Raw genomic sequence first — 27,346 nt, forward strand, 5'->3', positions numbered from 1 at the left:
TTTCAATTTTCCATTTTTTACTATTTCCAATTTTTAACACAAGAGGGAGCAAGATATCTTAACATTTTAAAATCTATCATAATCACTATAGTTATGAAACAAGTGCTTAATAAGGCATGCATTTAAGCATGAGTTAAATGCATATTTAATTTGAAAACATATTATATTTTTGCATTTTACAAGATATTCTACAACAACAACTCCTCCGGGTTCTCATATCAATATATGAAATAATGAGCACGCTGATTATTATTACCATTTTATTTGTAACAAATAAAACGTTTTCCATGAATACAACTGTATTCTCACATCTGTCCTCACAACGTAAAGTAGGAAAATTAAAAAAAGAAAACATCCTCTGAAATATTTACATTTACTACAAAATCAGAGGTAAAAGATTTCCCTTTTGTGTTTCACATTAATTAATGGGTGAAATAGTAAAACCTCTCACAGCAACATTTGACGGTACGAAAATTGTGATACAATGCATATTTGGTCAGATTACATGATACAGATTGTGCTAGTTCATTTTCACACAAAACAATGTCATAATTCATCTAAATCAGACGTGTACCTTGGCATTTTACAAACGGGGGCTATCATGCACTGAAAAATGTTTTTTTCCCTTAATCATTAACACTTAGTTTAGCAAAGAAGTTCTCCTAAACAAATGCTTTTTGAAATTTGAAAAACCCTGAAACTTGGTCATGATGCACTTCAATGTGTAATATTATACAGCAGGTAGCTAGTGGAAGATTTATTTCCTTTAAAACCTGGTTTAAAAACGGGACAATGAATGAAAATAATAATGGAATGAAGGAAATGAAACATTTGATGAGCTGAAGTTCGCAGTGACCACGAATGATGATAACCACCAGACTACATGAAAGTCCGCCATACCACCCTGTAATCTATTAAGTATTTAATAATAACAATAGGCTATGTGCATATTTTCTTTTTGAGCTTTGTAACCAAAACATAGTTTTCTCTAAACATGCACACACTGTGAACAACACTGTGGAGTTCATCTCATTCAATACAAATAACATTATGTGTTGAAGAAATAGTAAGGGTTAGTGCATAGAACAAGTGTGGAGTAATTTCCAAACCCATACACAAACTGTCATGGTCAACGATACTCAAAAACACAAGGGCATTGATATATGTGAATTATTTTGTCAATATTACAAGTCTATTTGCCAGCCATTTACATTAAATGAATTTTTGGGCCTCTTGTTTATTGTTAAACTGCAGTATTGTTTATTCAGTTTCAAATCTAACTTCAAAGTCTCACTTTGGTTATATAGTAGCCTGCAAGATCACAGTACTTCCATAATTCCATACTTCTGTACTGTCTGTTGCAGAAGGATGTTAACATGAACATCACTGCTAGTATCAAATAAACTTTAGGTAAAACTGCTCAAATAGCATTTACATTGGGTAAAACATGAATCCAGCAGTATGGACTCAAACTGTAAAAACTATAGTGTTGTCTACTGCATTCAATTTTAAATACATAATTTATAACAATAACTACATACATAACGGTCAGAATATGAAGCTGTTTTGTCCATTACAGATACAATATACTTGTGTCCTCTCAAAACTGAACACATATTGAAATTCAACAAAATCATATTTTAGTCATTTTGGCAGAACACTTTATGACTGAATAAACCTGCCCTGCTCCTCAATATTGGTCTAGGTGTAAAATATATTACATTTTATATTAAATTTAGCAGATACAATTATATTTAACTTGTAATATCTATTATTAATATTTAATTGTCTTTAAATAAAGCAGGTTCATATCCATAGATGTGAAACATAACTTGAATAGCGACCAATTTTAAACATGTGACTATGATAAGGCACTACCAGTGTCAAATGATCCATTATTGTTTTGAGTATCTCACCCCATATTTAGAAACTCTGTTGCCATTTAGGATCAAATTTTGAATATGTGAACTTTCAAACCTGAAATTGGAAGCATTGCTTGGTAACAATGTAGTGAAAAATCATCATTTAACTTCTGCGATCAGTACGTAACAATATGTGCACTGACAGGGACCTCACTCACATTATAGAAATATCACGTAATACATTGACAATTCATAAATTTGTATATATATATATATATCAATTTCTATATATATATGTGGTAATATGGTTTATAACATTTTGTTTTTACTTTATATCATATAGGATTCATGAGACAATTTAATTACAGTGAGAATATCTCTAATACTTAAGTGGTTTTAACACTTGAAGGTGCGGTCACGTTCAATATTGCACAGGATTTTGAGACAAATCTCCATGTTTCAGGCTATTCTATTTTCCTTTTCTTAAATCTGTGAAAGATATGTATTTATATGTGTTTGTGCACGCTACAGAAAAATACACCGGATACTGGCATAAGCACCAATATTTGGGTTGACATTGAATTCCTTCTCATAGGTGTTTTTCTTCACTTCATCAAGTGAGTTAGTGGGTCCACTATACAACCGGTGACAAAAACGTGGAAACCTGGTCTGCATCCCTCAATAAACATTACTGCATCTTTTGTGGGTGTTTTGGGGGATTTGCTGTTAAACAAAGGATGAAAATTAACAAGTACAATCAAACAGAATGTTGTCTCCTCTCACACTTTTTCATTGGTCTGATGAATCCATCCAGACAGCACATGGTCGAATTCACGCAACGTCATTGGATCTGTGGTCCGCTTAGCTCTTATGCCTGAGCACCCTCCTTCCACCCCAAATATGTCTGGACAACTGTTAACCATATGGGTTGAGCTACAATTTGTTGCGACAATTCTTTATCCCAGCCGGACTCCCTGTCTGGCTTTTAAATAGTGTGCTGTCTGGAGAAATCACTCAGACTTATGGACTGTGGGCAACAGAAAGAGGCTGTCAGATTGATCAGACGCAGGTCTCAGTGGGTGAGGATGTGGCCTTGGTCCAAGAGAAGGTTTATGTTGCATAGTGATCAAAACTACCCAGGTATTCCAGCGCCGCTCGATAGCAGAACTGGTACTGCTCCTATGAAATGCACATACAAACATAATATCACGTCATAAAGGCATTGGGTGACATGAATAGAAAGATACAGCAACTTTAAGAATGGTTTAGAATGGTAATGGCTACTAGTAAAAGTGCATATATTAAGCCGCATTCACACCCCCATTAACTTGATGCGACAAAGCCACCAAATCTCATTTATTTTCAATGCTAGCTGGCGACATTTAAGAGCTGGCATTTTCCCTCCAGGATGTTTATTTTTAGTGGCAAACAACTGATTCTGTGTCATCGTGGAATTATATGTTGTGGCGTCTAAATGTTACTAGGGCGGCCAGAATTAGGGACACCAACATAAAGCGACTTGCAATTGTTTCACTGTTCAGCAACAGTGTTTCATGCATTCTGACTTTTTTACAATGTTAAACGTGCTGGGATCCCATGCTTGACAGGGTCAACAAAACGAGCTGGATGTATGACGTAGTATATCTGTGCTCGATCATTAGCGAACCGTGACGTTTGAGCCTTTGCCTCTTTCTGCGCACGTGCAACCCAGAGATTCCCCTGTAAATAATATTTCATAATAATAAATATTAATATTAAACTGGTTACGTAACAGTAAACTAAACGTATGGAACTGACAGTAGTACATTTATCATTTATCTGATCAAACAATAATATTTGTTTTAGCCGAGTCAAATGACCCCTTTAAAAAACCTGCAGGCATTGCATCAAATACAATGCTACATTCTTGTGGAGAAACTGGGAAATTAAACTTTTTATGTCACTTAATAACCGTCTTCATTAATAAGTTGTGGAAATGACCAAAATATCATTTTTAACCCATTTATCATAAACAATTTGTTCTTATATTTTAAATATTTATTGTTCCAAATTAATTGTGTGTGGGGAGTTATGTTTTTTTTTATAAATTAGAAGCCAATGTAAAAATTCCTATCTGTGATAATTAGATAGTTGAAAAGGAAGTTTATTTAGATCAAAATCACATTTTATGAAAATCTTATCAAATAGAAGGTTTGGAATTATAAACCATATCTTTATTTTTAATAAAATGTTTTATCCAGTTCAACTTGAAAGTCACATTAGCATTATGAAACTCAATTACATTTATGCCCCCTTGATTACAATAGTTACATAGTACTTTTTTTAAGTAGTGAGGATTTTTTTTCCACAGAAAATAAAATAGAATAAAAAAAATTGTAAATGAATTGGGGACATCCAAAACCTTTGCGAGATAAATTAATCGTGATAGTCCTTCAGTCTTAGAGAGAAGAACCCTACCTTTGAGTGATAAATCTCTCATAAGCCACATATCAAATTTATTTTTAATTTTGGAAATAATGGGTTGGAAGTTGGATCTCACTCTATCTGATTACTTCATCATTAATTGGAATACCTTCATATTCGGTTAAGAGTACACTATGAGGCTGCGTTCTTTTTTTTTTGAGGCTGCTTCCTTAGAAGGGTGCATTTTAAGACTAGCTGGAAAGGCTGTCCCGATTCAATGGTTGCTTCAAATGCAGCCCCAAAATGCAACCTTATTTCCGCGGGTTTTAAGGATAGAACAAATGTATCCTTCACAGCTTAGGCTATCCCGAGATTCACTTGCGCGCCTGTAACAGTCTGACTTTTTTTAATAATCATTCAAAACTTTATTTAAATTAAAGTATGTAATTCACAAAAAAGTTCAATTTCAGTGTTTTAATATTATATTTGATGTTGTTAATTAACATTATTGATGCATTATTGTGTTTTAAATTTCTAAGGTTAATTCCTTTAATATACAGGTTGGAGTGTTTAAATCTACATAAACGTGTCATATTCTCTAAAATAAAATATCATTTTTCTGGCTCTTTATTTGTTTAAAAAAGTCAGAAACGTCTCTGATGTGTCCTGCTGCTTTCACCGCACAACATGAGCAGCAGGTGAAGCAATTAGTAAATCCTCTGCAAGGCTAGACTGTCTCATTTCAGTTTGGTTCTTTGAATTCTGAGGCTGCGCGCTTTGAAGAAAAAGTCGTCGTTTTTAGGTCTGCGACCTTAGAAGGTTGCAACCCCCGAATTGGGACATAGCTTGAGACTGCTCCGTGATCTTGAATTACTCTCGCGAGACTTGGAAATCTCACGTGGATAGAGTCCGCATCGATCCATGAAGTCAACTATACATGTCTAATAGGGAAAAAAGTTTAAAATATTACATTTTAGGATAGTTTAGGTCATCACAGAGGGCCTAGATGGTCCTGAGGGTTCGCTACTGTGCCCGATACACACCCCCAAGGCTCGTATAGGTTTCGGAACGTTTTTTTCAAACATGAAATTCCATTACGTAACAGTTCTTTATTTTCCCTTATGTTACAATTCTTCCGGAAAAGCACGCCCACACGTCAACCAGAGAGAGCGAGAAAAAAGTCACGCCTACATGTCAATAAGCAAGATCGAGAGAAAGTGCTCGCCCACATGTCAACCAGTGAGAGCGGAGAAAGATCAGCTCTGTTTGTTTGTTCACTGCATTTGGGTGATGAATGTTATATAAACGGTGGATATACACTGGATTTGCAGATCATTTGAAACTGATAGATGGAGCAGTCCAAGCGCTAAAAGATGCTGGTCATGAACCGCACGCGGTAAGTCAAACTGAGTCAAATGTCTATTTTGTTGGCTATCGGCGCGAATGTGCATAAGGTAAACAACACAAACTTATAGTGAATGAACAGATATGCAAGAATAATGCAATGATTTATTGTGTGCTTGTGCTTTAGTTCACCTTGTGTAGCTCGACTCTTTAAAGATACGAAGTATGCAATAGTACTCTATAGGTACGTAAGATTAATATGAGACTGGGAGAAACTGTGTTACCCCCACATTAAATTTGTTTAGTTCGTGCAGTGAGATTCTAAGATGTAGTGTAAAGGGCTTACCTCTGTCTGCACCATGGCTGGACGTTGAGTACGCAACATTTTGACAGTCTGGAAGATGTCGACCACTCCCTCGTAACGCATCCTCTCCAACACTATACTCAGAGTGATAAACACACCTGTCCTCCCAACGCCAGCACTACACATACACATATTTATATAAAATGTTACATTAAATTAATGCAATATTTTCACTTTACTTTCATACATGCAATATGTTCATTTTTCAAAACTTTTAGAATCCGAGCTCATTGTAATTAAAATAAGATGTAAATGCTGACTTTAAATGATATTTAACTGACTTAAAAAAAGATTGTGTTCGAAATGGCTCTGAAGTTGTACAAAATGTGCTAGATTTCAGTTTAATATAACAAATATAATCATTATAAAACATTTTCCGTACCTGCAGTGTACTGTGATGGGCCCATCCTGACCAAACTGTTCTTTTGTTTTGTGCACTTGACCAATGAAATCAATAAAGCCTTCACCAGATTTTGGAACGCCCTGTTCTGGCCAATCCGTAAACTGAAACTGACGGACTGTTCTAGACTGACCGTCCTGCAAAAGAGAGAATCCGTGTATGTGAAACTAAAACATATTTTTTTCTCTTCCTCTGTAGAACATTTGGTTCTGTCTGATCAATCACAGCCTACAACGCCAAGAGTAAAGTGGCCTTGGAGGACTTCATTATTTATTAATTATACATTATTAATACATATTGTGAGCATAAAGCTTTGATAGATGGCTGGGGGCTTAGGAGTCCCCAGTTAAAGCAATTAAACAAAACCATCAGTTGGCTGGAGCTCAATAAGAGAGAAGTTAAACCAGAGGAAGACAAGTTACAGTGAAGACAAATTTATAGCTATTCAATCCATACAAAAACAATTTGCAGAATAATTTATATGGTCATTTTTCAGACCTTTTGCCTACAAGTAATATAATCTAATAATTTCAGCTAAAATCTATATTTCATGTTCATGCAAATTCACTGTGTGATTCATGTGTGACTTACCCTTGCGTCCGTGACTTTAAACTCTCTGAGTATATATTGAGGCATATTGTACTCCGCCATGGGATCCACGACAAAGTACTGGTAGCGTGCTGACCTGTCTGATGGCCAATACTGATGACATTTCTCCTGAATAAACAAATAAACCCATTATTACTCACGGTAAGTTTAAAACGTGATTTGTAAATATTATAACAATACAATTGTGTATGGCAACTAACCCTTCCCATTTCTCTGAGCTTAGTGAGCATAACAACTATAGTGGAATTGTGTTCCCAAAGCATCCGCCAGTAATCTTCTACCGTCTCAGCCAGCGGCCCCTGAGTCGCAATATACGCCCCCTGTTGCCTAGAGAGTTTAGAAAGAGATTAAAATATCGAGATGTGAGAGTATCACCACCATATAAATGTTAATATGCGAGGAGCTTTATAGAGATCAATTTAAGATGTGTACCTGTAGCCGTCTATAAAACTGCCATTGACGTAGTCTGAACCCTCAACTCCTCTGATTGGCTGCATGCAGACACGTGTGCTCTCGTATGGCATTATATTGACCAGTCGGTTTTTGAATTTATTGCAAGGGAGGCTGGCACTGACGAATCGGGAGTTGTGTGCTTTGGCATTAGCTAGTCGCTAAAGAAGGTGAAAGAAAAACATAAAGGTTAAAAAAGGTAAGTACAGTTTTTACATTTAATTAATGGAGATATTGGACATTTTTATTTAGACCACTATCCGATCTATTTAAAAATGGCTTTTAAACAATGCAGGGATGAACTCACTTTAAACTCCTGCTCCATTCCGCTGATGTGTTCTGGCGGTTCTGTCTGCGAGAGTCTCTGGATGTAGGCGTAGAGGTTTCTTGCTGGAACCTCGGTATTGCCGCAGGAAACGGCCTCAAGCAGTGTGTCGTAAATAAAAATGTACTGCTCCTCTGTCTGCACCATGTAGTTTCGCTGAGATCGCATCAAGGTCACATGACCATACACATCTATCGTCTTCTCCTGCTTCACGCGCTCCAACATGGCATCAATGACGACGAAGCAGCCTGTTCGGCCCACACCGGCACTGAGAAAGAGCAGGAGGATGCATCAAAAGTTTGTTTTTTCACCAGCACTGACATGCACATTCGAAGGGATGCTTTTCTAGTTGTTCTGTACTGAGATATTGATATATCGTAGTAGCTTAAGTTGATGATTTAAGGGATAGACAATTAATGTGAACAATTATTACGATTCAGAAGTACAATTATATACTGTATATGTACACTCACCTAAAGGATTATTAGGAACACCATACTAATACTGTGTTTGACCCCCTTTCTTCTTCAGAACTGCCTTCATTCTATGTGGCATTGATTCAACAAGGTACAGAAAGTATTCTTTAGAAATGTTGGCCCATATTGATAGGATAGCATCTTGCAGTTGATGGAGATTTGTGGGATGCACGAAGCTCCCGTTCCACCACATCCCAAAGATGCTCTATTGGGTTGAGATCTGGTGACTGTGGGGGCCATTTTAGTACAGTGAACTCATTGTAATGTTCAAGAAACCAATTTGAAATGATTCAAGCTTTGTGACATGGTGCATTATTCTGCTGGAAGTAGCCATCAGAGGATGGGTACATGGTGGTTATAAAGGGATGGACATGGTCAGAAACAATGCTCAGGTAGGCCGTGGCATTTAAACGATGCCCAATTGGCACTAAGGGGCCTAAAGTGTGCCAAGAAAACAGCCCCCACACCATTACACCACCACCATAATTGCATTAATGAGAAATTGAACAGGTGTTCCTAAAAATCCTTTAGGTGAGTGTATATGAATAACATGTATAACATTTTAACAAACATTTTTATTTATTTTGGTGGCAATAAAATAATGCAGCAGAACAATGTTATTAAAGTGTTTCAGAAACCACACCATTAATTTAAAATACAAAGTAACTGTAAAAATATGTCTTTTTATGTGAAAAAGACACATATTACGCCATAATAAGTGTCAGTCTATCAATTTAAATCCTGTTAAAAGGTTTGAAAGGTTTTGCAATGTTCTGTGTAACGTAATCACAGAAATGTCTGATATGTCCATGAATGTAAAGGTGAATCATAGGCATTTAAATTATTTCTAATGATTTGTCAAACAAACTTTTTTGCAACGTTCTCACAATGTTGTATTTTGGTGGGAATTAGGTAATGCACCAGTTCATTATTTATTTACATTTATGCATTTGGCAGACGCTTTTATCCAAAGCGACTTACAGTACATTGCATTGAACTATACATTTGTTTCTAAGTATGTGCAATCCCCAGCGATCGAACCCATGACCTGTCTTTGCTAGCGACATGCTCTAACCACTACGCCACAGGAAAGCTATTTATACATACATTATAAAAGTGTTTAAGAAACTACACCCTTAAAGATGGGGTGACATGATATTTTATGCATTCTGTCTTCTTTACACTGTTAAACGTGCTGGCTTCTCATGCTAAACATGGTCAACTTTAAAAAAAAGTGAGTTTTAAGTATGATGTTGTATTTCTGTGCGTGATATACTCCCCCAGCACTCAAACTTGTTTCGGAAAGGTTTATATAAGTCTGGATCCCTGTTTCGTAACAGGGATCATATTCTTTTTATTGGGTAATTCTCCCAGGAAAAGCATGCCCATGGCAAGGCAAAATAAATAGCCCGCCCACGCATAAACTGACAAGCGAAAGGAAGACCGGTTAACAAGATCGGCTGCGCTGCATCAAGATTTGCTGCACTTTGGGCCTGTAGCTGCAGCTCATTACTCTTACGATTGTGAGAGAAGTTGCGGATGGTTTATTCGCGGCATTTCAGTGATTTAGTGATTCAGTGATTTATATAAACTGTGGATATAACGCTGGATTTGGAAATCGTTTGAAATTGATAGATGGCGCGGTCCCAGTGCTAAAAAATGCTGGACATGAACTGCACGCGGTAAGTAAAACTAAGTCATATGTCTGTGTTTTGTTGGCGCATGCACATGCATAATGTAAACAACACAAAAGGATAATACGATGATGTATTGTGTGCTCGTGCTGAAGTTCCATCCCTCTTTCCAGCAGCTTGTCTTTTTCCAAAAATAATCGTACAGCTGTATCTCTCTTTTATGAATTTAATCAAATTTATTACTACTGTATAGGTACTCAAGATTAATATGAGATTGGCAGAAACTGCGTGTGTTACCCCATCTTTAAATGAAACCCAAAACAACCAAAATATAAAATAAATAAATATGCATTTATAATGAAAAAAAGACATGTCATATTAAGTTTTAGTCTATTCATTTCTACCCCTATTGAAAGGTTTTAAAACATTTAGCAAATTTTTTGTGTAATGTTATTACAGAAAAGTCTAAATGCATTAATATAAAACAGAAGCATTACATATTTTTTCATTCTGTAATAAATGACCTAGCAAACAATGTTCTCACAAAGTTGCATTTTAGTTGCAATTAGGTAATGCAGCAGTACAACGTGCTCAGAAACTATATCCTAAGTTTAAAAAAGATGATTACCAAAATAGAACAATTCTGCAACGTTGTCAAAACATGTATTTATAAAGCAAAAAAGACATCTGTCATATTCAGTAGGCTGAATAAAAACAAGCAGATCAAAATAAAGCTTTAATATCAAAGCAGAAATCACCTTCTGTAATCTGAATTGTTAATTCACTTGTGACCAAACTAAAAGCTTCTATTGCAGCAAAATCTATTTTTTTTATTTATTGTGCAGTGTAGGCACCTCTGTTTGAAACATTTTCTTGCGCTAAACATCAAGGCTCAAGAAGTTATTTGAAACTGTGCAATGGCTCTGTGACACACACTCAGGGATTATAATAGGAGCATTTGATCAGTGTTGTGCTGCTCACGTTGTGAATTTGTGTGTATAATTTGTTTAATATTTCATTAACTATTTTGCTTTTCATAGGAATAGTGTACCATGGTGTTCTAGTTGTTTTGGAATATTCACTGTGACAAACATCATTCATCATTCAGATATACAGATTATATTATTTTAAAACCTAAATAGAAAGGACACTGTAATTTAGTCTGATTAAATTTTCATAGCAAGAAAATGCTATCAGAGAAATTACATCAGGTTTTAAAGGTTTAATTTAAGATCATGTAGGTATTTGACCATCTTTTTAAAACATCCTATTATACTAAATATAATTTTTTCACATTAAATATGTCATTTTTTAGAATGTTATACGAATACTGAACTGAGCCACTAAATAACAAAAATAATAATAATAAAGCACTGTGAAAAGTTACATATTGTCTGGGTAGTTGTTACTTTCATTTGTTCTAAGCAAAATAAAATAATAAAATTAATTAATCATCATAAAAATGATCAGAAGCACTCAGACTCCACAAAAAGTATTAAGTGCACTTGCCGAGACGAACAATTGAGCTGCAGCACCGTGAAAAAATTCAGTGTGATATAACACCAATCTTATAAAGTCAATACCATTTAGACCTCTACTGTAAGGAGATTCTATTCTCCCTGCAGCATAAGAGCACATTCCATTGATGGAGGAACTAACTTATAATACTCATTCAGTATCTTCGCCTGTCATGCCTGGCTGGAGATACCGCAAATGTGTTTAGATCATTCTTTACTGATCACTGCTTACCTGCAGTGGACCACAATGGGCCCGGCATCTGGCGGGTTGCAGGCCTTGATCCGTCTCAGGAAGGCCAGGAATGGAGTGGGATGTTCAGGTACTCCCTGATCAGGCCATGCTGTGAACTGGAACTGACGAACCTCCCTTTTCTCTGAACATCCACTCTGTCCATAGAAATAATGGAATTGTCAGTACCATATCATACTAAACATAGTGTTACACTAATGCTACTTGTTACTTATCTTTTTATATTAACTAGTATATCCGATTAGAAAAGAATAAATGTTGTGTACAAATACAATGGAAGCATGCTGCTGTGATGTTATGTATATATTAATAAATATTAACATACAGCGCTACTGCATTAACACAATTTATGTGAATTTATAATGTCACATTATATATAAATGATTTATTTCTGGGACAACATATTTTGTGTTAATTGTAACTCAACTTGTTTTATCCCTTTTATTCACATTGAATATACAAAACAAACACGAAATGTGTTAAAATGACAACTAATTTGTTAAAAAGCAAAACACACAAACAGAGTGTTAATAATTAAAACTTTTTAAAAGTGTAGGTTTTGGAATTTAAAGTATTTATGTACTGATCTAGCTTTCATTACCTTAAAGAGAGCGAAAGTCCTGACGCAGTAGCTCGCGAGATCTGCCGTGTCCAGTAAGGAGACCTGCATCAGTCCATATGTCTCTGTACCTCTGCTGGGCCAGTACTGATCACATTTATTCTGCACACAGTTCAGCAGACACTTACTAAAGCTCTTACTTCAACACACATCTCAATATCAAAGAAAACCTTATCGAAGAGCTGAAGAGCCAGCTGAGAGAAAAACGGACAGTCAGCTGCTCTTTAGACTGACTGTCTTCAAATGAGGACAATATTCATTTTGGCGTTGTCTCAATCCTCTCCCTGGTTCACTAGTCAGTGTGCTGCCCTGTCTCATTGGCAAAATGCAGGATGTTCTTTAGAAATTTCCAGAATGCACTGTATGAGTTGCTCTGTTGCCTTATCAAAAAAGCATTTATATCATGAATTATTTAACAGAATACTGTAGTGTTTTAGTTTAGTGTATGAATGTAAAAGTAGAATGTAATCCATCATCATTGTAAACATAATTTATGTAAATATATTAATTTACTTTTTTGTTTGTTTTAAATTAAAATACTTTTAAATTTTGAACTCCACATGGACATTAAATGCGACACTTCCTTTGGTGTTGTACTTGTTAATATGGGTACGGTGTTATGCATGGGCAGAACTCTTAATAATGCATACAAAAGAGACAAACAGAGACGACAAAAATATAACTTTGGCATATTATTGTGGAACTGTAGATTTTATGAATATTGATGAATATTGATCACGGTGTGTTGTACAGTCATGTTGTTGCTACTAGCTACGTTTTATTGCACGCCGTCATACTCTTACTCTCACGTAACTGAGTAATCAGAGTCTGAAGGCCATAAGAGTCCATGAAATCATGTTAACAGTTCTAGGGATCGAGGAAATGGATTGAGACACACCCTTAAGAAGTATGGAAGCACATTGGTAGTTATTTCCAAATTGAAATGCAATTAACAAAATGATAATGCAGTATGTAAAATGACAATTCATTTGTGTCTTTAAATATACATTTACAATAACATATGTGCAACATTACGTGCAATATGAATATACATAATATATTTTACATTTGTCCTACACTAGTCCTACATTCCTAGTCCTACACTACTTTTAATATGTAATTTAAATGCATATTTAATACTCTTTAAGTTGCTAAATTAAAATTAAAATGCATTCCCCGGATTGATTATATGTTTAAGATAGCCAAGCAAAACTGATTATTTTCCCTAAATGTATTGAGATTCACAGGCTGTATCGGGGAGGGGTGTGGCCAGATCAAAATGCATTTTCAAATCCACATTGAATTTCGCAACACTCAACGTGCTGGGTGTAAATAACAATGCAATACCAAATGTTCAACCTGTGAAGCTTAATTCACATTTGAATTTCCTTTTGCACCTGATGTTGCACATATGTTATTTTAAATATATATTTAAAGACATAAATGCATTGTCATTTTACATACTGCATTGCCATTTGGCAAATTGCATTTCAATTTGAAAATTGCTACCAATATGCTTCGATACAGAAGTACATTTGAGCATGCAGTGAAAGTGTGATAACCAGCCAAAAATATCAAAGTAACACTTTGTAAAACGTGTCTAAGCATGTGAGGTAAAAAGGAAGTGAGAAGAGAGGGTGAGAAAGAGATAAGAGACAGAGAGAGAGAGCAGGTGATGCACTGAATATCAACCATTCAAGTGAAAAGTGATCTAATTAGACAAGTGAGACGTCTTGCCTTTGAGAAGAAATATGAAGGCATCTGGAGAGTAACAGACAAACAGCATAAGACTTTCTTTCTCTTTTCAAACAGATTTAAGATGCACCAAATTTTCCACTGTACAGCGAAATGTAGAGGACAAAATGAGGAGTTTCAAGTGATATACAAAAAATTTGACATGTGACCGACCAATAGCATATGCTGTTATTTCAACAGGGATGTGGACGGCCCCTCAAAAGATTTAAAATTTTCCCTTTCTTTCATCCACAATATTTCGCTGTGCAATGTTAAATGTGATCACATCTTTATATAAAATAATATAAAAATAAATGCTGTATTTGATCAAAAAAGTTTAAGTATGACAAGAAAGTTTTTATTGTTGATCTGTTCCAAAGCCTAAAGAAAGCTGCCAATCTAGACAGCATTTTTAAGCCAACTTATTGAGGTGCTTTTAATATAAAGCTTTGTCTGTTTCTGTCTGGGAATGTGTTTTGTTCGATTTGTCTGCCAGTACTGTGAAGGATTTACTGTAGCTCTCTCACCCTTGACTTCTCCTCAAGTTTGGTGATCATGATGATATTTGCTGTGTGTTGTTCCCAGACCAATCTCCAAAAGTCACTGAACGTGTCTGGCATGGGGCCCTGGGTGGCGATGTATGCGCCTTGACGCCGGTACCCATCTATGAAGTTGGCATTAATGTAGTCACCACCAGGAACACCTGCTTGACCAAAGAGGAAAACCTTACAAACAAAACATTACACAGAGAAAAAAAAATGCTACTTTCCAGAAATATATTGTGACTTATGAGTGTAAATGAGCGATTTCTCTGTTCCATTAGTGGCCAGTCACAGCAACAGCGAAACCATTTAAAACAAATGAAACAGCAGAAGTATACAACATCCTAGTGTAAAATGTGGAGATTATATAGATCACAGACAAATTAAAGTGTGGATACGTTTAGAAATACAGACAGCAATACTGCTAAATGCAATGAATAGGAATGGGTATCTTGGCTATGAATAACTATTCTATTGAAATTTTGCCAAGAATTTGTTCATTGACGAAAAGGCAGCAAATAGAACAGTAAATGCATTAAAGGGATAGTTCACACAGACATGAAAATTTTGTCATTATTTACCTTCATGACTTTCACAAAAGAGGATATTTTGAACAATGTTGGTAACTGAACAATGGCAGTACCCAATTACTTATATTGTATGGACACAAAAACAATGCAAGGCAATGGGTCCAGCTGATGTTACCAACATTCTTCAAAATATGTTCTTCATAAAACAGAAATTCATACGGGTTTGAAATTACAAGAGGGTGAGCATATGGTGACAGAAACGTGATTTTATTAAACATTTTTTTATCATATAGACAAAGGTATCTTAAACCCATGTTCCACTTTATGTCAGAACCATACACTGTACAAAAATAAGGCAAAATATACTGTATGTATGTAAAATGTAAATGTCCATAAAATTAACAGATAATGTACTTTCAGAAAAGATAAGTATGGTTTCTTTTGTAGAATAATTACAATATTTTGCCTAAATGACTTTTATACATCGATATCCCATTAGCATGAGAAGCAGCACTTACTGGGCTTACACACACACTGAAGGTTAGCTGCGTCTCCGAAAAATCGTTTTATCTCAAAAACTTTTGGACAATTCAACACTTATTGAGAGAAACCCTAAAGTAACATTTCACAACTATAATACAACCATAATACAACACATACACAAACTCTCACCATCATTGTCGGAGAGTAATACTCTGGTGTGGTCGTAGGCGATAACGTTGGCGTATCTGTTCTTTGGCTTGTTTATTTCGAGGTTAGAATGTTCCCATGAGAACTGCTGGCCTGGATCAATAGACTACAAAACAAGAGACACGCGCCATAAATTACACATCCAACCGAACATCTTCACAACTCGCAAAAATATCAGCACACTAGCCAAAAATGTGTCGACACTATACATTATGCATGGGGCAATATGGTTTTTATTGTGTACCCTGAAGCGGGTTTGTCTCGTGTGTGCGTGATCTGACCTCATATTCTTGAGAGAATCTTATGTTTTCGTTGGCTTTCATCCTCTCGATGTGTGCTGGGAGTTCTGAGATGGATACTGGAGGGTGGCTGGTCATGCCTGTCAATCACATCACACAAACATGCAGATCAGTGGAGTTTATACACAATCTTGAGACTCTGAGTGCCGCTGGATTACGTGCTATGAGCAGTGTGAAAGAGAGTTAGTCACGTCATCAGCATTTATAATATTAGCCTATAAGACAAAAGATATTCTTTTAAGGTTTGGGTGTTTGTTTGCTTAGGGTAAATGTAATTCAGGCATTAAGTTTTGACGCTTGCTCATTAATTAAAATGTGTTGGATGTCTATTGAGTTTCCTCTGGCTTCTTATTTACTTTGTACACCTACAACGTTTACCCTGTTGTGTAAGCAAATAAAACTTTGCATTCAGGTAGGATCTGTGGCTGCTTGTGCAGTTTTCAGGATGGATATATGTATGGTTGCCTAGCAACTGATGGTCTGCGATATTCAGACCGTCGGCCCACTACCCTGCTTGAGCTAAAGATAACAAATTTCATACAAGAGTTCCCCTCATGAGGAGTGTTTTAGATCTTGGGTAAGAGCCTTAAAAATCTTGTCGTGATGGATCGTCTTTGGACTTGGCTATTACAAACTGGCAAAATTTTAATAGGATTTGCTCAGCTGTCATGGATCTAGAAATTATAACGTAGTACTGTCACCACTACACCATAGACTTTAATGTTAAATGTGCATTTAAGACGGTTGTTGCTGTGTGATGAATGCTGGATACATTGGTTACAATCAGAGGTTATCTTTACAGCCAAAAGAGACTTTGAAACACTACATATTAGTGTAAAGAATGTTAGACAAGATGAAAAGATTGGTTAAAAACAAATAAAAATTAATCTTTTGAGGAAATACATAAAGATATAGGGTTCAAAAGGTATCATGGTTCACATATGGAGGAGCAGGAGTGCCACTTTAAAAAGAAAATGAAGAATCAATTTGTCAATTTAATAATTAAAACATAAAAATGTAAATATTTTTTAAATGGACAAAGTAATAGACATATTTTTTTTATTCATGTTTTAAAATGTATTTTAATAAAACAAAAAATGTATAGTCCATTTGCAAATAAATAAATACATTTAAAATTATTTTAAAAAAGGGATTAAATGTTAAAATATTGTATTAATGTACTTTTTATTGTTTCACTTATTTGTGTTTTTAAAACATGAACAAACAGTTATAAATGTGTTTTTATTTATACATTTTACTTTTTTTATTTATTGTTTTATCTTTCTATAAAACTACATTTTAAACCAAAAAGACATTTTGAATTTGTCTAATAACCTGTGTATTTAAAAGGTGATTTATTTATTTACAATTTTATGTCTGAATTATATTATATTAATTCTTAAATTCATTTTTAAGTGGCTCTCCTTTTCCTCCATATTCACATCGGTAAGTTTACAATAATAATGGAGCTGTTGAGTTGGATTTTGCAGATGATTTCGGTTGTTTTTTTAAAACACTTAAAGAGTAGTATGTAAAGTATACAGCATTTTTACGTTTCAAACAGAGATGCCGATAGAAAGGGCAAAAGTGCATAAGTGTTAAGGCACATCCCTGAAATGAGCCAAATGAGTTAGAAGTTGCACATGCTAGTTATTGCAAATATTTTTCTGAATATATGGGAATTAGGGGGATTAATTAAGTAGTCAATGCAAAACACCATGTCCCAAAACTGACTTGATAACCGTCGATAACCGATGATAGATGCACGCAAACCTAGAAAAGAGAGAACATCATGTTGAAACGGTCCGTGTTGACCGTATAGATTCTTTAGGACTGCCTGCATGTGTCTGTGACATGGCTTTTCTTTTGGTGTATTACCGGCGGTGGGGAAGTTGATTCTACGGAGCTCCACTGGGTCAGATGGATGCTGGGAACTCATGGCCTTACTGTTGCTGGGAAAGCTGCACTTCCTGCCCTCTAGCTCCGCCCGCTTCCTGTAACATCACACACAGAGAAGCATTAAAGCGACTCTCACTTAGCAGGAAATAGTTTATATTGCATTTCAGCCATAATTGCATTTTCAATGTAACATAATACACAGACCTGTCTGGTTTGCTGGTTCGTGTCCAGATAAAGCAGGGGGGTAAAATAAAAGAACAGCTTAAAACGTTGTCATATTTTGTGTTATCACACCTATTGACCAGTGACCAATATGATTAATGGATCATTCGGATGAATTTCATTCCAAGTCTCGTTGCTAAGAATCAATTCATTTCGCTAACTTTCCTGGATTCGAAAAACACAAATTTAAAAGGCCATTACATCACTATTCCATGACCATAGGAACGCACTATCATCACATAATTTCTTCACCGTCTCATTCAATGTTCTCCTCATTCCTTCCTGTCTGCCTGCTGATGTAATTTAAACTCCATTCACATCTTTACATCCTCCATCGCTTTCCAGCTCAAATTTATATACTCTCTCACCTTTTAAAGAGAAGGATGAGGATGACGATACTGATGATGAAGATGACGGCCAGGACCGGCCCCACAACCCAAAGAAGCCCCTCCTCCTCGTCTACGATCGGCTGCGGTTCAACGTCAGAGAACAGCACGGCGTCGGAGAATGGACTTGTGGAGTAGACAGTCTGTCAATTGAGATACATTAGCATAACAATTAGATTTTTTACTTTTGACGGTTTCTGTCTTCTGTCGGTTAATAAAATAATGTCAACTCGAATCAATGTTTCATGTGCTTTTATTTATTTATTTGCTAAGTAGCTGTGTAATAAAGGGATAGGTACAGTCGGATGCATTAAACTCAATTAATATCACTACTTAAAAACTGATAAACATTTAATATTCAAATTAGTTATTTTATTTTATGATCATTTTGTGGTTACAATATACCCCAACGTGACTGAGACTTACATTCTGGCCCAGTTCAAGAATAGCCAGCACGGAGCAGACATATTCCTGTCCGTTGAGAAGCGGTCGGTTCAGGAATGCCCCGTACACGCGTCCGTCTCCTAGTTTAAACTCAGCTGGTAGACTCTGGAAATAAGCGCTGATGTACGGCTTTGCCTCCGCCTGCCTCCTCAGACGCACGGAGCGACCTGTGCCATTAATCTCTCTCAGCAGCTAAGGAAACCAACGTATACGTCAAAAACATGACATGTGTCAAATTAACCAGACCTGATGTCAAAAATCCCATATGCTGAACCTGCTTAAACAGGAAACCGCACTGTCAAAAATGACAGTGAGTTGACTGAATGAAAATGTGTACCTCATCGATGTTCATTTCATCTGGATCGTTCCATATATTCTGAAAGTTTCCTCCTCTCTGCCTCTTCAGTGGAACAACCACAATGTAGAAACCCCTGTAGAGAACCATGTCATGAAATTTTTCTGAGTGAATTTTATGAAAAAAATATCGGGGTAGTATACAAGCCCCCCAAAAAAGAGGCTTACAAAAAAATGAAGATTAAATTTAAATGAACATTACAGAAAAGTACCCCCCCATTCACAATTCCAGAAACTTTCTTAACATCAAATCCAAATAAAGATGTGCTACACTCTCTGTGGTGATGTAAAATCTATAGTATTGTAAAAATATTATGGATTAATATTGTGGATAAGTTTAATTAATTTTAAATATATGAGTCCCCAAAAATTATGATTGGACTCTTTCTACATTTGTTCTACCATCTCAAATAACTAAAACGGCATTGTAAATATTTTTAACGCATTTTCCCTCACCATATTATCTTCAACCTAAATTTCGGCAATAGTCTAATACTAGATATTATGAACAAGTTAAATGTGACAAAGTCTGCAACAATAGGCAATTTCACTATTACTTGTCATTATCAAAATGGCAACCGCGACAAAGGTGTGGAGACATGGGAGAGGAACATTTTGTGCCAAAAAATAATCTGTAAAAATAGTCTGCGCAAAACCTGTTTTTAATCAATTTAAGAATTATTTTCTTGTGTGAATTCAATAAATATGTAGTACTTGGTCTACATTTATTATTGAATAAGGCACTTAACATTTTAAAGGGTCTATGCAAATCAAAAACAAAATCACATTCTTTTTATTTGACATGAAAACAAACAGATAACGTTATTTTAAAGGTATATTTAAAAAACAAATGATTCTTTTATTGCGTTTTTCTTCTTTTCATTGTTTAAATTCAAAAAGATCTTCTGCATCAATCATACGAAATGAACACTATTAACGCATTAAATTGACTTGATCTTGGTGTATTGCTGACCTGACGTTAGCCTGTCCCTGGACAGCGGGCAGCTGCAGGGTAGCGATGCTCTGCGAGCTGGTTTTGTCCAGCAGATGGGGTTTCCTGGTCAGCAGATTTGGAGCCGTCATGGCATCCGCACGGTGCTGCAGGCCTCCGGTCCCATCAGCTTTACTTGTTAACAGGAAGGTGTACAGAGATTGAGGCTTTAACTTAGTGACCAGCTTCAGCCCGAGCCGCCCATCTACCTCCACACTCTCACCGTCACCATATGAGATCTGAGGGGAAATGAAAGAATCAATAATATTCAATAAACTAAAAATACATGCACACTCTTACAAGGTTGTCAACATATTGTGACACACAGGCTACACTCGAGAAGAGCTTAGAGATATTTCACACACCTAAGACACAACATTCACATGCTTACACACTTATACATACTCGGCCATAGCTCAACATTTTGCATGAATTAGTGTTATGGAGAAAACACACAAATTCTCATGTTCATGTAGTTATTTATAGACGTTTGGTCTTGAAGACAAAACCTGATCCACACTCGGTAAAGTGAAGTTTAGTTCTTACAATGAGAGGCTGTGCTTTATTGCTCGTGGTACGAGACTCCCAGGTCAGCAGGACTGAACTCTTCATGGCATTTTTCACTCGAAAGTTTACAGCAAACACTAATAAAAACAGAAAACGAGATTTTAACAATCATACATTATTACATCTATTCACCTGAGCAGAACCTCCGCCCTCAGGCACTCCTGAAGCAAACAAGAACATCACTTCATTTTTTCTACTATAAACCACCGCGTCTGTATATACAACGTCAAGTTTTTATAAATAAAGTGGCAGTTCTAAAGGTTTTTAGATGGCACGTTATAAAATTAAATCCCCAAAATATTGAAATATTCTAACAAATTCCTTGTCAGCTATAGCCTAGAACAGGGTTTTTATGAAGCCAAGGACCCTCAAATACTCTAAACTTTCAAAGATTTATATACATCTTTATATTTTATGCATAAAGAAAATGTAAGCTATTATTAACATTTTCTATAATAGAAAATGTTTTATTATAAAAACAATATATTGTTGTTTTGCTTTAATTTTTACTGTTTCTTTAAGAAGTTTAACATGCTGAATATGAAAACCACTTCATCGACGGTACTCACAAAAAAAAAAAATCACACATTTATACATTTCTGTATGATTACTCATCGCTTCATCCCACCTTCCCTGTGTTATTATTTTATTTATTTTCATTTTAATTTATATTATTATTTTATTGTATAATAATTGTATAAATAAACAATTTGTAGAATTTGGTTGTATGTTCATTTTATCAAATAAACATTTTGATGAATGGGTCCTGTGGTTCGGTCGCATTGAAATAAACTGTATGGTACATTGACATCTAGCGGTTGAGCTTGGTATCATAGTGTAAATTCAAAATATCAGAGAGACAAGTTTAGCCAAGTAACGGTTCTTCTCGGTTTCTTTTGCTTGTTATCAGAAATAATCTACAGGCACTCTATTGTTTGTCAATGTACACTGAAGTGCACCCCACGAACGTGCGCATGTGCAGTAACGTTTGTGTATGTTGTCACTTTGAAACTGTATATAATTATCACCACAGAATTGTACAAGAACTATAAAAAGGTTGAAACAAAATGTGTAACTATATAATTGGCTACAATTAGAGTAAAGACAGATGTATAAACTTGAAGAGAAACATTTTCGATTCAAATGTAGGCCTACCTGTACCGAAGAGATATAAAAACGTATAAATATAAAAACTATATTGAAAAAGTGATGTTTGGTCATATCTATAACGTCTCCTTGGCGTGTTTATTCTGAAATTCTCTGAGGCTTCCAGAAGGTTTGAAAACCCCTGTCCTTGACTTTTTGGACCACTGGAATTCTGCAGACGACAGTTTGAGAACCACATTTATACATGCTACACAGAAGCAATGTGACCAACTCTTTTCTCTTTGTGCCGACAAGAATTTGTCTCACTTTCCTGTGGAACAGCTCACCTTCAACCTTAATTCACGTTTATCTAGACCCAATTACAGAAAGATTCTCACCTTTTATCTGCCAGAGCAAGGAACTCAGACCAACACAGATAAGACTCAAGACAGACAATTGAATAAAAAGAAAGAAAGAAACATGGCGGTTTGTTTGGGAGAGGGAAGTGTTTGTATGTCAGGATTCACATGTCCTACCTTCCTGTACTGGTTGAGTTTTGATGGATATTGGAAGACTACAGGGCCCAGGGCCATGTTTGCTAAGCATGCATACTCGTGCAACATACTCAGTATTTTCCCCAAGGCCTGTAAGAACAACTGTGGGCTCCGTAACATCAGATTCCATTGCAATGTCTGTGCCGTTACTAAAAGTGACAGCGAACCACACGCGGTAACCTTGGATCTGCACGCTGGTTCTTGGTCGCTCCCATCTCAGGATGGCTGATGAGGAATTAATGCTTTCCGCTGTTAAACCAGACAGAGATAAAATGGTTTCCACAATGCTGGTGTTTCCACCTTCTGTCGCCCCTGCAACTGTCACCGCATCCTCGGTGGTCGTTTCCATGACAGTCTGTATGAAAAGTGTGACCTGAGCGCTCAAGCCGTAACCCCACACGCTGCGGGCGGCGAGGCGGAACACGTACAGCGTCCCGGGACTCAGAGATTGGATGCTGTGTGTGCGTTTGTCATCATCAAGCTCCAGCACAATGAAGGTATCTGAGGTGGGGTCGGCCCGGCCGTATGACAGCCTGTAACCCAGCACGGGGGATAGACCCGCTGGCGGAGGCAGCCAGTTTAAGTGTACAGTTCCTTCTTCCGATGATGCAACTGTCAGCAATGGTAACCCTGGCACTATGAAGCAGAAAATAGTGGAGTAATATAATACCATACAATGATGTAACTGAGTCATAATGAATCTGTTCCAAATCTAGTGTGCTTACATGGGCAGGTTTTTTAATTGAAACAAGTGCATTTCTTCACCAGGTTTTGGAACAGACCTTTATTATTTATTTATAGTTAACGAAAAATGTGCTTTCGTGGTTAATAACCTTGAGTTATACACAAAATATGTGAATAACCGTATATAAGTGGGTGTGCACACACATGAGGGTTTAGTTCTGATGAGAGTGGGTTTGCTGCGTGGCCCATCTCCTTTTGAGGTAAATGCTGCCGCGGTAACAGAATATTCCGTGTTAGGCCACAGATCAGACAAAATCAGCTCCTAAACGAACACACATACACTATGAAACCAAAATGTCAGACAAAAACGATCAGAATTTTATATAAGTCTAAACAGTGAAATTTGGTTCAGCTAAGTGTACTCACATATTGTTGTGAATCGTTCTGTGGCTGCAACATTTCCAAAAACAAGACATAAATAAAAGTCAAAATTAATGGGTGACGTAATCAGATTATTCACATCACAATGAATAAAAACCCGCTGAGAATAATTACTGTGAACGTTTTATTGGAGCGATTCTGTGATGGTTATCGCAGGTTCTGTTTTAGTCGGCAGTTAATAAGAAGACAATGATGTTATCTGATGATTAAAGACAAATTAAAGTCCTTTCAAATATCATTAGTCAGGCTATAAAAAAACCTGATCGCTGAAAAACAAACTCATTCAGATCGAGTGATAGTTGAGATCTGAATTGTATTGAAGGTGGTGGTGTGTGGTAGACTTATAAAGAGGCAAAATCCGCCTTCTGTTTGTTTTAGTTTTTCAAATTGGAATTTATTTCCAGTTCCATTTGATGTTTAAACAGCTTACGTTAAATAATAATATCATGTAACTAACAAAATAAAAAGAACCAATAATATTATTTGACTATAATTCTACTATATATAATATCATTGGCGTCAGAAGCACAATAAAATGTGGATGGGTCCTCCCCCGATTTTTTATTTTACTTTACCAGCTGTGTAGTGAGAAAGATGCGCGACAAGTAGTTTTTATGCTGTCGTCGCAAGTTTGAATACATTTTTACATAACATTTAAGATTTTATAGGCATTTACTTAAAAAAAACAGGTGTTTAATTGTAGTGTATGGTAAGGTTAGGCGTAGAAGGTAGAACTTTATTGTCGCGGTTAGTTTGCATCATCTTAATATTTTGTATAAATATGATATAATAAATAAAATAACTCACAATCTATTATAATTGATCTATTATTCTGCACAACAAGACTTCATTTAACTTGTTGTGTCGAAACGGAATGGAGTTTAATTTATATGGACTATTACTGGACTCTAAGCCAGGTGGAATGGATTTGAGAAAGCAGAAGATTGGAAATTAAAGGTCCCATTCCTTGCGATCACGTTTTTCAAACTTTAGTTAGTGTGTAATGTTGCTGTTACAGCATAAACAATACCTTCAAAATGATAAAGCTCAAAGTTCAGTGTCAAGCGAGATATTTTCTTTAACAGAATTCGTTTTCAACGACTACAGAGAACGGCAGGAATCAGACTACAGCCTTCTACTTCCCGGGTACATGATGTCACTATTCTGAGTGCTTTAAATAACCTTCGCCAAATTTATCCAAAGCGCCTTACAGTGCACTTATTACAGGGACAATCCCCCTGGAGCAACATGGAGTAAAGTGTCTTGCTCAAGGACACACTGGTGGTGGCTGCTGGGATCAAACCAGCAACCTTTGATTTACCAGTTCAGTGGTTTAACCCACTAGACCACCATCACACCATTGCAATGTCAAGCATTGCAAAGGTTACCCCAAATTGCAATGTCAAGCCTTTAATAATGATTACTTCACCTGAAATGTCAGTTCAATGTCATTCCACACGTAAAAAAAAGTACTTAAAGTAAAATAATGAGAATTTTGGCAACTGGGAGTGATTTGACAAAGAAATGCCACATTTGGAAATAAGTCCCGCTGCACATAATGCATTCAAAAGTGTGTGTGTGCGCATATCTGTGACAGCGAGGTGTATTCCCCTACCTTTGAGTCTCTCAACAGGAGTTCCTTAATTCTGGGAGAGACTGTTCTTTCCTCCGCTGTGCGTCTGACGTATGTCACCTGGTAACCACGGATCACTCCATGCTGTCGCTCAGCAACTGGAGGTTTCCATGACACTCTGGCAGAGGTGGCATTTAAGACCACCACATCCACACCCCGCGGTGGTGCGCTGGGCACTGAAGGACATTTCAGGATAAAGGACAAGTGGTTACATTTGAACACTCCTTCCAGTTCACTGGAGAAGGAAAGTGGGTGAGGAGAAGATATTTGATGCAGGGAAACGGATCATTTATCTTGATAGATCGTTCTGTAAGACCCTTTTTTAAGGTTTGTTAAAAATGAACCCAAATGCTGTAATTGTTTTCTGCGGAGTAAAAAAGATCTGATCTTGTGATCAACAAGACAAAAAATACATTTACACAGATAGGAACACCGAGCTTTAGGACAAGGCAGATGTTTGGAGGTCAGATGTGTGTTTGGCAGATAAAGGAAGGAGAGGCTCAGCTTCAGGTCAAGAGGTCAGGTATATCATATGTTGTCATGGAGACATACCGTCATCCTGTGTGCGGACCAATACCGGTAGGGTCTCTGGCCCTTGACTGGCATCCATGTGGGCGGCGATAGTCACCGAGTACAATGACCCTTTCCTCAGTCCCTCTATCCGGTAGCGGTAACAGTTAGATGGGATGTCCGAGATCCTTTGTACGGTGTCCTTCTCTCTTTCTACAGCCACATAGCGGATGGAGTACCCTGTTATGATTCCATTTTCATCTATGAGGGGTGGAGCCCAACTGAGGAGCAGACTTGTGGAGGATGGGCTTATGCATGTAACTTCCTGGGGAGGGGGCACGAACTCTGATTGGTGGATGGAGTAGTGGGTGGGTTTGTGTTTTGAGATATCAGTGGTTAGTTTAAGTGTGGGAGTGAATGATAATGGTTGGAAATGAAATCAATAGAAAAAGACACAAAAATGACAAAACCAGACATAAAATATATAAATAAAATACATCTTTTTACAATAAGGTTGTATTTGTTAACATTAGTTAATGTATGAGTTAACATGAACTACAATAAACAATACATTAAGAGCATTTATTCATCTTGATTCATGTTCATTTCAGCCTTTACTAATACACTGAACATAGTTGTATTACCATTACCTGACATTAACAAACAATAATAAATGTTGAAAAAGTATTGTTCATTGAAAGTTCATGTTAGCTAATGCATTTACAAATGTTAACAAATACAACCATATTGTTAGTATTCCCAACCTAAAATTAGACTCTACATAAACAACAAACTGAAAATAACACACAGACACATACAACATGAAACTTACCTTATATTAATCTTTCTAGATCCCTCCATTGAGTGTCTCATGTTCTTACCTGCTACCCATACTAAACCCATTAATAAACCAGGAACCATTACGAAAATATCAACTGTATCCCACAAAAATAAAACGCTCCTATTATAATAACCAGAAATTGCAAATGCAGCAATGCAATACTTGATTTCTATTCATTTATATATATATATGTTTATTATATAAATATTATATATATATACCAATAGCCTTAAGCATGAGAGGAGCCTGTGATTGAATAAAGACCCTAAATCAAATTCATTTGGATGTTAAAATATGTTCCACATACTGTCAAGTATAAACGCAAGCAGGCACAATAACTGTTTTGGAGGCATGACTGTGAATGAACCCCCTTAAAAGATGATCTCAGGTCAGCATGAATTTCCAGGCCTTCATAAGCTTTTTATAGATGCAAACTGCATTAAAACCCAACACATGCTATTTTTAAGCTATTTTGAACAGTACATACGTGTCTGTGGAGTCTGAATGGTGATTTCACCGGTGAATGCCCCCAGGCCGTGTTTACTGCGAGCTGCTAGCTGGAATATGTAGGTGGAAAACGGCTTCAAATTCTTCATCAGATAACTGGAGCTGGGGTCAAATGATATTTTCTGGAGGAGAGACACACCAAGTTTTGACTACCGTCCAAATAACCAGGCGCTAGAATT

At 36.4% G+C, this 27,346-nt stretch overlaps 1 protein-coding gene across 1 annotated transcript in view; it reads right to left on the reverse strand.

Moving 5' to 3' along the window:
- Nucleotides 1-246: 246 nt before the first annotated feature.
- ptprdb (protein tyrosine phosphatase receptor type Db) overlaps nucleotides 247-27,346 on the reverse strand; it is a 51,702-nt gene continuing 24,602 nt past the window's right edge. Inside the window, exons 10-34 of the mRNA XM_056766588.1 lie at nucleotides 27,148-27,289; nucleotides 25,862-26,164; nucleotides 25,292-25,485; nucleotides 23,662-23,685; nucleotides 23,440-23,557; nucleotides 22,534-23,187; nucleotides 20,891-20,988; nucleotides 20,327-20,583; nucleotides 19,337-19,430; nucleotides 18,982-19,191; nucleotides 18,538-18,698; nucleotides 18,152-18,163; nucleotides 17,927-18,042; nucleotides 16,031-16,128; nucleotides 15,732-15,855; nucleotides 14,515-14,690; nucleotides 12,236-12,355; nucleotides 11,617-11,771; nucleotides 7,740-8,025; nucleotides 7,415-7,593; nucleotides 7,183-7,309; nucleotides 6,965-7,090; nucleotides 6,356-6,510; nucleotides 5,956-6,091; nucleotides 247-3,041 (exon numbers count right to left, since the gene is read on the reverse strand). Of these exons, the coding sequence (XP_056622566.1) occupies nucleotides 2,973-3,041; nucleotides 5,956-6,091; nucleotides 6,356-6,510; nucleotides 6,965-7,090; nucleotides 7,183-7,309; nucleotides 7,415-7,593; nucleotides 7,740-8,025; nucleotides 11,617-11,771; nucleotides 12,236-12,355; nucleotides 14,515-14,690; nucleotides 15,732-15,855; nucleotides 16,031-16,128; nucleotides 17,927-18,042; nucleotides 18,152-18,163; nucleotides 18,538-18,698; nucleotides 18,982-19,191; nucleotides 19,337-19,430; nucleotides 20,327-20,583; nucleotides 20,891-20,988; nucleotides 22,534-23,187; nucleotides 23,440-23,557; nucleotides 23,662-23,685; nucleotides 25,292-25,485; nucleotides 25,862-26,164; nucleotides 27,148-27,289 (4,134 nt within the window). The 3' untranslated portion in view covers nucleotides 247-2,972. The remainder of the gene's footprint in view (nucleotides 3,042-5,955; nucleotides 6,092-6,355; nucleotides 6,511-6,964; nucleotides 7,091-7,182; nucleotides 7,310-7,414; nucleotides 7,594-7,739; nucleotides 8,026-11,616; nucleotides 11,772-12,235; nucleotides 12,356-14,514; nucleotides 14,691-15,731; nucleotides 15,856-16,030; nucleotides 16,129-17,926; nucleotides 18,043-18,151; nucleotides 18,164-18,537; nucleotides 18,699-18,981; nucleotides 19,192-19,336; nucleotides 19,431-20,326; nucleotides 20,584-20,890; nucleotides 20,989-22,533; nucleotides 23,188-23,439; nucleotides 23,558-23,661; nucleotides 23,686-25,291; nucleotides 25,486-25,861; nucleotides 26,165-27,147; nucleotides 27,290-27,346) is intronic.

Source organism: Triplophysa dalaica, chromosome 2, assembly GCF_015846415.1.
Source record: "Triplophysa dalaica isolate WHDGS20190420 chromosome 2, ASM1584641v1, whole genome shotgun sequence".
In the NCBI taxonomy this organism is placed as follows: domain Eukaryota; kingdom Metazoa; phylum Chordata; class Actinopteri; order Cypriniformes; family Nemacheilidae; genus Triplophysa; species Triplophysa dalaica.